Below are 12,577 nucleotides of genomic sequence, written 5' to 3'. Positions count from 1 at the left end.
ATTCTTACCCAACTTATCAACAGAAGCTGCTATTGTAATGACTGATCTGTTATAGTCTTGATCAGAAAATATATTGAGCACTGTCACTTCAGGATGTTTCTGCCCTGTGAAGAAAAAAACAAAAGTACAAAACATGTTTTTCTATGATAAAACTTTAATACTTTATTTCTTCTAATATAATTAAATTTAGTTTAGTAAAAAAAATACTGGGGTACCTTTGGAAGTAACATTGTATAAGCACGGAATTTGTGAGTAGTAATGCTCACTTCTTACAGTGTCATACTATACAACCCGGTGGCCCGGCTCAGACACAAGCCTTTGATGTCTGTAAGAGACCTTCTCTCGGACTTGGTACTGAATTTGCCAAAGTGCTCTTAACTTAGTCTAAGATGGTAGCCCCTATTTTCAATGGCCAAATCATATCACTCTAAATTCTGTTCCTTATCAACCTCGTCCCCTAGGCCTTGTCAATATTTCCTTCCAAAACCCAGAAAGCAGACTATTTGGGTCAAGATCTGACATCTGGAAAAACTAGAATCGGCCCAATTAGTGCTTACAGCAGAGGTTTCTGTGACACATGCACCTGTCCATTAGAAACTGTTGACTCCACCATCTCCTTTTCAGAGGCCACCAACAGCCTTCAGATGTTAACAACTTCCAGCTTTTGGTGGCTTGTGACTCACTTGAATATGTGTAACCTGGAGGAGAAAGCTGCCATTCCCTTGTATGGCAGCCATACATAACCCCAAAGTTATTTTTGAAGTTTACAAGCCCGGCTCAGGCTCCTTAAAAGTCCTCCTTATGCCTACAAAACCAAATTCAAAGTGAAGGACAAAAGTTTTCAGGCGGTAATTAAACCTTTAGCTATGCTATTATACCTTGTCCCCCTGCTCCCTGGCAGCTTAACAATTAATCTTTTCAGAGGAAAGGAAAAATAAGTTCCAACCAGGAACTACAGAGCTTACGGCAGCCCTACACTATTAATTTTAATAATGTGAGAAGATAAACATATGTCACTCACTGATAGCCAAACGAGCATCTATAGAGCCCTGCCCTTGGTGTAGGTCTAAAATTTATAATTCAATTCCTTTACCTAAGACCTTTCTAAGCCATTTAAATGTGTTCACATTGCTTAATTAGAAAAAATATATAGTTTATATAGTTTTATTCCACTCACTTAAAAATAAGTGCCTTTAAAATATTTGTAAAACAACAGGTTCATTTTCTTAAGTAGTGCTACCTTCTCTGCATTTTTAAAACTATCAAAGATGAAGCAAGAAGATCACGCAACCTTCTATTTTATGTAGTTTCTCAACATATTCTAGCTTCTGAAAGAAAAGAGATATCATTTAATTTTTTTTCATCCTAAATCTTCTTCTGAAAAGCTTTTATTCTCAGTTTCATATGATTCAATTGAATCAAATGCTGAAAGAATGAAACACTCTCTCCTGCAATTTCTTAAGCATGCATGTAGGAAAAAATTACTGCTGGCAAGAGGAGCTGTCAGTGTGAATCTCAGCAGAAGTAAATTGTTTGGTATTTGTAATGGAGTATAATAGCTATAATATAATTCCATTTGAGCCGCTGCCACTAATAAGCTGATAAAAACTGTGAGTTGAGACCCAGGCGTCCATCAGTGTATGTCTTCCACAAATGTCTCTGCACACTGACTTAATCACAGAGACAGGCAACTCAATCCCATTAGATGTACTGTTTCTGACAATGCAGAGCCCAAGCTGGCTCTTTCCACAAAAAGCATGCAAAAGCACAGCTGCATACTGACTCCAAAGAAGTTTCCTTATCAGCCATTATCAGGAACTTTCATAGCCATTTCCAGCTCTCACCAAGTTGCAAGACAGTAACTTAAATGGGCTCATAGTTAGAGAGAGGTTGCGGGAAAACACTTCTTTGTCATGAAAAGCAGTAATCACATCAAAAATGACAATCAGAAATTAAAATATACTATCTCAAATGCTTTAGGGCTGTGACCCTAATGCTCACCTGTTGCCAAGAAGCTACTGATTTAATAACAAAGCAATTCCATTTAAATAATTTTAAGTCTGTAAATGCACTGGTGTGTGTGTGTGTGTGAAAGTAAATACAAATAATATCGAAGCTGTGTGCCATCACATGAACATTTTAAGAAGGGTGAAGAGAGAGTAGCCTCTCTCATAGTAATACTGGCCAAGGAAGTAAGGAGGCTTGAGTTCCAGTCTGTCACTGAATTGCTGAGTGATCTTATGGGCATCACTTAAATGCAATTGCCTAAGGGTCTTTATGCAGAGAAAATGGAGTAGAAATAATAATACCGTAATGATAGCATGGGCTCTGCTGGCAGGAGTGCTTTGAAAAGTAGTTGGTACTTGGCAAGTTTATTTTTCATTTAACCTGCTGAATAAATAGCAGAAGGTACAATTACGCTCATTCTATTAATGATCAAATAAATGGCCCGTGGGGGAAACATTATACTTTTATGTAAATATATCCTCCTCAGGAGCCTGTCAATATCCTGAACAATGTGCATCTCAGAGACTCGCAGAGCTGCACTGCTGAGTGTACGTAGGCATTTGGAAAAGAGCGTATGTGCACATCTGAGTAACTGATCTATCCTAGCATCCTGGAGTCGTGCAGAAGAAGCTATAACAAGGGGGAAAATCTAGGAAGAAAGAAAGAAAAGTGTTCTGTAGATATGCTGTGCAGAGTACAAAAATTACTATGTTATCAAAACATTACAATATTCGCTTCAATTGTCTGTTGTTCCTACCATTTTTGTCAAGAAGAGCTGCTTTTGCTATGTTCTCAACAATGTATTTTCTTCTGGCTTCTGAAATGTTTAGTAAACAGGCAGCCAAACGGAGCCCCAGTCTGGACATGATTTTTCTAGAATAGGAGAAAAATGATTCTTTATTTCAGTCTCTGTAGTTGATTCTTTTCTTTTTTTTAACCATAAAAATCATAACTTTTTGGAAACCAGGCAGTCATAATATGAACACTTCACTATGTCATTCCTAGCAAACACCTTAAGGAAAAAATCCTCAGATTGACTCAAATAGAAAACCATGTGTATGTGGCCACGCACATATGAACATATGAACATAGTAACAACACTGGAAAATACCTGGCAAGTTACTCAGCCTGAATTCTGTCATGTCTGAAACTTTTCATTGAAGTATGCTATCCCATTTTAAGCATGATCTTCCTTAGCTCACCTGTTTTTGAGGTCTGTACTGTTTAATAGGCATTTTGTTGTTTTTGTTAAACTAGACTTACTGGAGAAATACAGAAAAAGGGAAATGAGGGAGATTATTTAATGTACTGATTCTTACAAAAACTATTCTGTGACAAAAAGAAAAAGTATCTCCACAGGCCATGCCACGGACATTAATTATATGAACAAATAAAAGAGACCCATTTGGGTGCTTTAAACGACAACTGTTTGATTGTCTAAGTTGCTCCTTGTACTTTGATCTCCAAAGTTTCCAAATCAGTTTAAATCTTTTCACAGGACTGAAAAATGGCACATACTCTGAAATATATTACTCAATAATGCCAAAAATGTGACTGATTCTTTTGTTGAAAATGGACTGTTGCACAAGTTTTGGAGGTTGCTTTGAAGCTTTTTAGTATTGGAGAATGGCATTTTTTACGTACCTCAAATTATAGTATGATTTAAAGGAATTAAAATATCTCAAAATAATAAGAAAATAATGCCCCTTTTCAAGATCAGGACATCATAATTTTGGCCTCTTTTAAATATCATAACTAAAATGAATGTGGCCCTCATGAAATTCATTTAACAAATATTTGATGAGAGTCATTTTGTGTCAGGTGATGTTCCCCATGTGGGGAATACTGCAGTGAATAGTGTGCAACTCTGAGACAAACTTTAAACTTCAGAGTTTAAGCTAAAAGTTCTCTGGTGCAAATAATAATTCTATCCATGAATAAATCCGCTGGCTTGTGTTCGCTGGGAATGGTGGCCTAACCATCGGAACCTAGATGGAGCTCAGGGCTTCGTGGCTAGTGCAGATTTGCAGGCAGGTTTTCATATTGGGACCATCATCTATCACCGAAAATTCATAAAAATGTAACCATTAGGTTTTTCTAGACATTAATAACATTGTTGTAATAAAGCAGCCCAGACCTTTCATTTCTATGTAAACAAAAAATTGCTTTACACAAGGGGTGTGGGCGTCTTCTGGTTTTCATTTGTTTTCAGTGTGTTTATGTAGCTTAATTGTCTCATCAGGCACTTTCCCAACATAATTATGCTTTTTAACAAATGGTGTTTATGGCAACCCCTAACAGTGCAAAAGAAAGGATTAGTTTCATCCTCTCATTCCACATTTTGATTCCCTGTGGACAGCTAAATCACACAAAGATGGTGTTAGAAAATTCACCTTCATAGCAAAAGCTGAAATGAGCTGCAGTACCAGAAGTTTGGTCAGCACTTTCCTCTAAGAAAGGGACCCAAACGCAAGCCCCCCCACTCCGTGGTTAAGGACAGTGATATACTAGTCCGCCCAGCCCATCCCTTCAATTACCGTTCCATGACTTCCGGTGACAGACAAGAACACTGCTCCCGCCCCCCTCTACCCGGCCCGGAGTGACTAAGAAACTCGGTCCCCCAACTGCCAAGTAGAAAGTGAAGCAGTTCACCTGCCCGGGCGCGCGCACCCCCACTGGCACTGTGGGGGCCGCACGGAGATTCGCAGAGGCAGCGGGAGCCCGTGCTCAGCGCCGGGACCCGCCGCTGTGGCCTCCTGCGCGGTCCCGGCTCGGTTCCCGGGCCGAGTGTCCCAGCGCCACGTGGGCCGAAGGGCAACCCGAGTGACTCCCGGGGCCCCAGGAGGCCGCGGAGAGCGGCAGGGGCGGGGGCGCGCGGGCTCCGGCCGCGGAGGGAGCGAGGGGCGGCGGGCGCTCGCTGCCCGGGCCCGGCTCTCCAGCCGGCGGCCGCGCCTGCCGCCCACGGTTGCGGACAGAACCGACTTGCGCGCGCCGAGGGGCGGCGGGGCGGCCCGGGCACCGAGCCGCAGGGGCCGCGCGAGACCTGCGCGCAGCCTGCGCTGCCGGCTCCGCCTCCCGGGCGCCCGGGCGCGCTCCCCGGCCGCGCACCGCCCGGGTCGTGCCTCGGCCTCCCCGTCCCGCCGCCGCGGGCCCCGCGTCCCCAAAGCTGCTCGTTCTTTTCAGTAGTGCCTTTCCGTCTGCTCTTCTTTATCGCGGAACTCTCCGCAATTCTCTCTTGCAAATGAATGACTTTTTAAAGGGCATTAGAAGCTAATGAGGTCTCTGCTCATTGATCATGCACCAGCAGGGGGCTCTTCTCTGGTTTCCTTAGGAGGGACACACACACCCCCTTCTAGTAAATTCCCTCCTGGGAAATCACTGCCCGCGAGTGCCTGTGACTATGAACTGGACCCACCCCAGGCCAGAAGGAGTACTTGAACGTACCCGTGTAGTTAAACTTACAACGACTATGAACCGGGCTTACTCATTTCCTTTTTTTTTCTAGGCCAGTCAACCTTGAGAACACATTTCTCTTCCAAAAAATCAAGACCTGTTTTTTTTTTTATGTAGCAAGGATTAAATGTCACCATTTTGATCCAATTTTGTTCCTGTAGTGAAATAATCACTAAATAACTACTTTGACGGCATAAATTAATTTTTAAATCTATTTTTTATTTTCTAATTATAATTTTTAAACACAGATTTGAGGAAATTAACATTTATGTGGACATTTGGTTTCTAGCCTAATGTGGCATAAAAATAAGTAACATAATGAGTGTTAAAAAAAATCAGGTTCATGATGCTTCTCACATCATCATCATTGTACTTAGATGTCACAACAGTATTATGTGCGATTATGTCAAATCCAGCCTTCTCCATCTCGGAGTGTTGGCAGGTAGGAGGGTGGTTGGCAAGAGGAGGGGTGTTAACCTCAGGATCCTGGATCCATTCCAAGGCTGGTAATTACATTCTGCCAGCCAAAATTCATCCCATAATTTTAATTGGATAAATCCTTTCTGGCCTAAGCTACTGCTATGCCTGTCAAACTGTTGCCACATTTCACCCCAGAGGTGTCTGTGTTTTAGTTGCAAGAATCAGTCCCTTTGAGGTTGGCTTATCTGTTTAAATCCCCAAAGTGCTGTGGGATCCTATGGAATTAAATATATATTTAGGTGTTTTTATACTAAACCTGCATAGAAATGCATAAAGTATATATATATATACACACACACATATATATATATCCATGTTAATACCTAAAGACCAACGCCCATCTAATGTCAGCATTCAATGGATAATTTTGAGACCTTTTAACCAGATTGATGTCTCTAACTTTCATCTTTCCTTTTGAGACCTTTTATTGCCTGTAGCTTTAGCATCCATTTTCCACAAAGTACTGCAGTGCCCAAAAGTTCCTTCCATGGTAGGGCAAAGAACTGAAGCCCCTGTATTTCACCTCTCCGAACAATTATATGCTGACACTGCTTGCTAAAATGAGACAGCATGGTAACATTAAATCTAGTCTTACCATACCCTGCAGAGAAAACAGCACAACACCTAGGGGCTTCATGGTTCTAGCTGTAGCAATTGCCAGAAGGGAAGCTTTCCCCCAGTGTCTCCCAGTCCTCTGTGTGAGACCATCTCTCCCTTACAGGCTACTGGGGCATTGAGTAAGATAATATTTCTGAAAGCATCCCTTTCTCCACCCTATTCAGGAGAGAAAACAGGGCCCCAGTGTTTTTCGTGGTGTGCAGTGGCTACCCCTGCCTGAGGACAGTAAGTATACGTTTTTGGAAAATACAGGGAGACACATACCAGCCCAGCCTGTGAGTAGTTTAGCAATAGACTGAACGTATTATTTTGTTCTTTTCAAGAATGAAAAGGTACTGTTGGTGTTAGTTTAGTACCACATGTAATTCTGCCCATTTCATTATTTAAAAGAGGTTTATGTCACATTTATAATGTGTGTATATCAAGTCTCTCATCTTTATTTAACTTAGGATTCTTTGGAGAGATTTTTCATACTTCTTGAGTTAATGTATTATTCTGACTCCATGTTTCTCCTGCTAAGTCCACCTTCAGGGCATTAGTTCTTTTGCTCGTTATGGTTCCTGTCCAGAAACGAATAAGCACTGGAACAGAGAACAGCTAAAGTTCCCAAGGGTCAGTGCTATCGGTGATAACTGCTATTTCTTAACACATGGATTGGTTCCCTTTTAGGCAAAGAGGACACTTTTCTTAACCCTTAACTTTCATTTTTGCAAGCAGGGAGAACTTAGTTCTAGGAGCCTTTTCTGCCCCATCTGAGCTGAGAAGGGGAAAAGGGAGAGGTTGTGCTCCGCTGTGGCTCCTCAGATCGACCTGAGCCCACAGCCTGGGTGCTGGTTGACTAGGGCCAGGCCTAGGGTGAGACAGGTGAGGTACTCACGCCTGGGTGCAAAATTTAAGTGGGTGCCAAAAATCTCACTGATGCAATATTTTTAAAAATTAAAATTAATGCAAAAAAGAAATTTGTGGCAAACAAAATATCAAAAAGACAGGATCCCACCCTGCACTTGCCCTCCACTCAGGCCTGTGGTTGCATTCCCCTCTGTGCTGGCTGTTTCTGATTGTAGGGCTGAGAGGAAACTGCACCACTCTGCCCAACCTGCATCCTCTTTTCTGCCCCCAAAATGGGCAACAAAACCAGAAACGTGGAGGGTAGAAATTTCGAGGCCAGCGGAGACATATAATTTGTAGTCTGTTCAAGAGTTTCTAGACTTCCATATATAGGAGAAGGCCAACTTAGTTCAAAAGAAGACAAACCCTTATTAGAACAGACAAAAGAATCAACTCTATTTACCTGATACATTTCAGAATATGATAATTAGGTTTCCTATTGTGCTGTGAGATTTCAAAATGTTTTAACGAACATTTATATTAATTTTATTTACCTATATTCTATTTTCATTTTCTAGCATTTATTTGTGTTCAGGAAAACATGAGTAGAGAAATACTCTTAGAGAGACTAATTCCTTACTGAGTGGCTAAACAGGTAAAAGAACAACAACAAAAAAGACTAATTCCTAATGCAACTTTTTTCTTTGAAGATTTCACTTCCACTATGTTTTTGCACTATGTCAAATTTCATTCTGCCTTCATCCCTCTTCCCTCCTCATGGAACATGAAAAGATTTTATTTCTTCTTTCATATAAATGTGGTCTAATAAACGAGGGATTTAAAAAAGTGACTTTAGTTGTCATTCTAGGACAAGTTAGGTAAAGAAGTGTTTTTCATTACTTGTGAATTTTAAATTATTTGTATCATGATACTATGAAATATGTATCCTATTAATCATTGTCTAAAACAGCAAATGGGTTTCACTGTTGCCATTTTTAGTTTGGAGTGGCAGAAGCTATGCTATTAATTTATTTTAAGTGAAGAAAAGGAGCTTGATGTCCAGAAAGAAGTTACAGCAACTAACAGAAACACCTCCCTTGTCCATACAACTGTGTCTTAATTACACACATTGATCTCTAATCATTTTTGTCTTAATGAAGGGGGAGGACCACAGAATTTCTAGAATTAAAAATTTATTTTTCACCTTAATATTTTGGAAATATCCTTGCCTTTACATAATATGGATTGGATTCTTTCTCTTTAGTCTGCTGATGCCTTTATCGTGAAAGACCGGTAGACTAGAATGTAAGCATAGTTATCAGTTTAAATTGGAATCACTTGTTATGCATTCTACTCCTTCACAGCTGGAATATCTCATGTAACTAGCCAAAAGTTAAAAGTCTATGATCCACCCACCCCTCAATTCATTCCTTGCCTTTTTATACCTTCCATGTGGTTGTACAGTCATGCAAGTCATCCTTTATTATGGAACCTAGGCATAGAATGAAATGAAATGAAATGTTTCCTAGAGCCTCTCTCCAAAGCTGTTTTTTCGTAACTATTAGTTATGTTGCAGATGAAAAGCAATTCCTAAAACTGACTTTGAATTTGTGTTGAAAATTTGTTTTAACTTATGGGACTACATTAAGATTATTTCTAAAGCTATTATATGATACATATTATACAAAATGTATCACTATATTCAGAAAAATATTATGAATGTTTAGAGACATTTTCCCCTAAGTAACATAAATTTTTGTTGTGTTAAGGAGTTTCATCAATAAATATTTACTTAAAAATTCCAACCAGTGGGTGGTGACTACCAATTTCCATTAACAAAGATGACACATTTTGTGACAGTACAGTAGTGGCCTGTCATGCTCTCTGCACTTGTAGACTCTTCTGTATTATTGTTGTTGTTGTTTTTAATGTCCGTATGTATATGCAAATGAATGTCAACTCTTACTGACACCCAGAGGGTAAAGTCCTGTATGTGCAGGAATCAGAGACCCTGAACAGAAGCATTCATCTAATGTTTGCCATGTCCTAATTCCAGTGGGTGTTCAGAGACATACCTTGTTTTGGAAAGGAGCCCTTCTGAAGAGCCCCAGTTCTGTCTGCTCTTGGTTAGATCTCCAAGCCCCTGTCTCTGCAGGACATTCAAATTGACTGTTTGAATGAAGTTTTCCTGTTGGTTTGTCTTTTACTATGTATTTCAGTGTTTGCAGGGATTTAACTTTTTAAAATGTACCTTTTTAATTATGTTTAAATAAAAAATGTCTAACTTCTTAGGAAGTGGAAAAGATGAATTTTTGGTACTGTTTTTTAAAAATGTTTTCTTTATCCTGCCTTGTGACTCTCAGTTATTATTCAACTCTTTTAGCTTGAAGGTCTGTGCTCCTGGAAAAGATTTGAAGATAAGAACTCCTAGGGCAGAAGGGACCTTAGAGATCATCTGGCATCTCCTCATAGCTCTTTGTTCAAAGGATGTCCCACCTGGAACAAGGCCACAGAGAGAGAAGCAGAGCTTCTGATGGAAGCAGGGAGTGGGGTGAGCAATTGAGGTGTCCCAGCAGCCATGCACCTTGCCCCCGCTTCTTCCACGGCTCCCTCCGTGAACCCTAAAGTGACTTTGAAAACCACAAATTAGTTCCACCACTTTTCTTGGGCTTGAAACCCTTTTTATAACATCAAAGGAAGTTCTTATCTTTTGCAAATTAACCCTCTGTCTTGAAACAAGGCCCATGATGCAGTCTTAAAATGCAAGTACTGTGGAAAATCCACATTACTTTGTAAATTGTTGAATGGGTTTTAGTAATAATTTCTGTGGAGGAAAATAAATAGGAATGGCTAGTCAAATCTGAAATGATCCATCAAAGACTTTAATTAATACTCTAGGAAATGTGGTCCAGAAACCAGAAGGATAAAGATTTGGGGGCAGGAGGAAGGAGAATTCAAAAAGATGCAATCAAATATGGTAGACAATTATAGTTCAGACAACAAGCAAGGATGAAAGTGGCTTAGTTACTGTGTCATTAACCAGTTCCCAAGACTGTAATACAGCCCTGCCCTTCCCAGTGCCTCTGTCACTGTTAACATTAGTATTTTCACTTCTCTATTTTGGGCAAAAGGATGGCAGTGCTCCTTGTGAGAGATTTCCAGGTTCTCTGTATTTATTTAGATATGGGGCCCATTTTTGTTTTCTGCACCTCCATTCAATTTTTTTTTACTTATATCTCATGTTATTCCATTTGATCTATGATCTTAAATTCTGAATGACTACAGAACTGTCTGCAGCAGTGGTTTCAGCCATCCATATTTTAAAGGTGAATTTAAATTATAAATATAATAATGTGTAATGAAAAATATGTAATGAAAATACATTTTACAGGTCAGAATCAGATTATATCAAATAAGCATTTGACTGCTACTAATTTTACTCAAATAAAATTCACACAATTTTTCATCTTTAAGTTTTCTTTATTTATTAATGTAAGACACAAAAGGACTCTACAAAGCTTTATTTCTCTAAAACACTAATACTTTTGAAGTAATTATTCAAACTATAGAACATATTTTAAACTAGTTGGATCTAATTAGATTGTCTAAAACTTATTGATAGAAGTGCAAATAGTAGAGAAAGTTGAGGAAAAAATATTTTAAAAATTTATTCTGAGTGCAACCTCCATTCATTATTGACATAGTAATAAACCAGTTGGAAGACTGTGTATACTCTGCAGAATAACTTGATCTCCTCAAGAGTGTCCAGCCTTAAAACACCAAATATATTAGTAGAAATACATGATATTTTGTTTATTATAATGAAAGTAAATATCTGTGGTAACACAATTTTTGTATATTAAAAATATTTTCCTTATAATGTGATTTTTGCTGATATAAATCTAATAATACACAATATTTAATATATCTAATAGATTAACTTTATCATTATAAAACATAGTTTTAAAGCTAAACGGAACCTGACATGTTTCTCATCAAACACTTTAAGGGTGTGAAACTCAGGCCTAAAGAGGTTATGTGATTGCCACATGTCTAGTATCACTCTGCTATTTTAAATTTTAAATTCCTTGGGGATGAAGTCCAAGGCCCTTCCCAGAGTAGCCCTGTTCAAGTTTTTAAAGGTTTTCTCCATTTCCTTTTCCCAACCCTCCTCCTCATTCTAATTTCATACCGTAACAACACATGCTCACCAAACACACTTTTGACTATAATATGTCTCTGGCTTTGCTTGTGCTTTGCTCAAAATTTCATTCTATGACCTCACCCACCTAGTCAATAAACAACCCCCATCTCTGAGAAGTCTTCCTGAATTCCTCCCTCTTTCCCAGGATTCATTATATAATTTCCTTGCTCCCAAAATATCTTACACTTAGGAATGAAACACTGATCATGTCATATTATTGTTCTATTATTTCACAAGCATTTCTCTTCCCTGTCAGATTAAATAGCAATAGGACAATCCTTATCTTTTTATGTCTAGAGCTTAGTCCAGTCTTCAATCATGGTAGATATTTTGAAAAAATTTGTTAAAGAAATGAATTAATGGACTGATCAGTAGATAACTACATGCATAAGTGAATGAATCAGTGGATTAATTAATGAATGAACAAACAAACCAATAAGGAAGTGAATGAATAGGTTGAGTTTCTCAGTCTTGGCACTATTGATATCTTGGCCAAGATAATTGTTTGTTGTGGGGGGAGCTGTCCTGCGTATTGTAGGATGTTTGGCAGCATCCCTGACCTCTACCCACTAGATGCCAACAGCTGCTCCCCTCAGCCCCACCCACGCAGCTAAGTAAGAAAAGCAAAAATGTCTTCAGATGTTGCAAAATACCCCCCAGGGGCAAAATTGCCCTTGGTTGAGAATCACTGGAATGGAGGGAAGGATGACTGGATGTAGCAGTTCAGATGGAGGGCAGGGATTAGAAATCTGGTCTCTATCTCAGCCCTGTACTTTTCCCGTTATGACTTAGCCCTGCTGAGATTCAAATTCAATTCTTAATCTTCTCACAAAATAGTTTTAAACCCTGAGATCAAAAAGAGAGTTAACAGAGGATGATTAATGCAGTAGAATATTTAAAAGCAATGTTAGGAGTAAAGGTATCTTACATCAATTAATCTGGTTTACCATTGCCTTTTAAAAACAGTATTTATTTGTAGTCAATATT

The 12,577-nt window shown here is 39.1% G+C and overlaps 1 protein-coding gene across 4 annotated transcripts in view; it reads right to left on the bottom strand.

The window, feature by feature from the left end:
* The window catches only part of FTCDNL1 (formiminotransferase cyclodeaminase N-terminal like), a 77,452-nt gene extending 72,573 nt beyond the window's left edge, over positions 1-4,879 (bottom strand). For 3 of the 4 annotated variants that reach the window (XM_045559953.1, XM_045559954.1, XM_045559950.1), the window contains exons 1-3: positions 4,545-4,589; positions 2,765-2,880; positions 9-104 (exon numbers count right to left, since the gene is read on the bottom strand). In XM_045559953.1, coding sequence (XP_045415909.1) covers positions 9-104; positions 2,765-2,880; positions 4,545-4,552 — 220 coding nt within the window. In that variant the 5' untranslated portion in view covers positions 4,553-4,589. Of the gene's footprint in view, positions 1-8; positions 105-2,764; positions 2,881-4,544; positions 4,590-4,659 lie in introns of those variants that run through there. The other variant, XM_045559952.1, reaches the window with a different exon arrangement.
* Positions 4,880-12,577: the final 7,698 nt, after the last annotated feature.

This window comes from Lemur catta, chromosome 8 (assembly GCF_020740605.2).
Source record: "Lemur catta isolate mLemCat1 chromosome 8, mLemCat1.pri, whole genome shotgun sequence".
Classification (NCBI taxonomy): Eukaryota; Metazoa; Chordata; class Mammalia; order Primates; family Lemuridae; genus Lemur; species Lemur catta.
The sequence above is the reverse complement of the archived record's forward strand: the minus strand, read 5'-3'. Positions and strand labels throughout refer to the sequence as shown.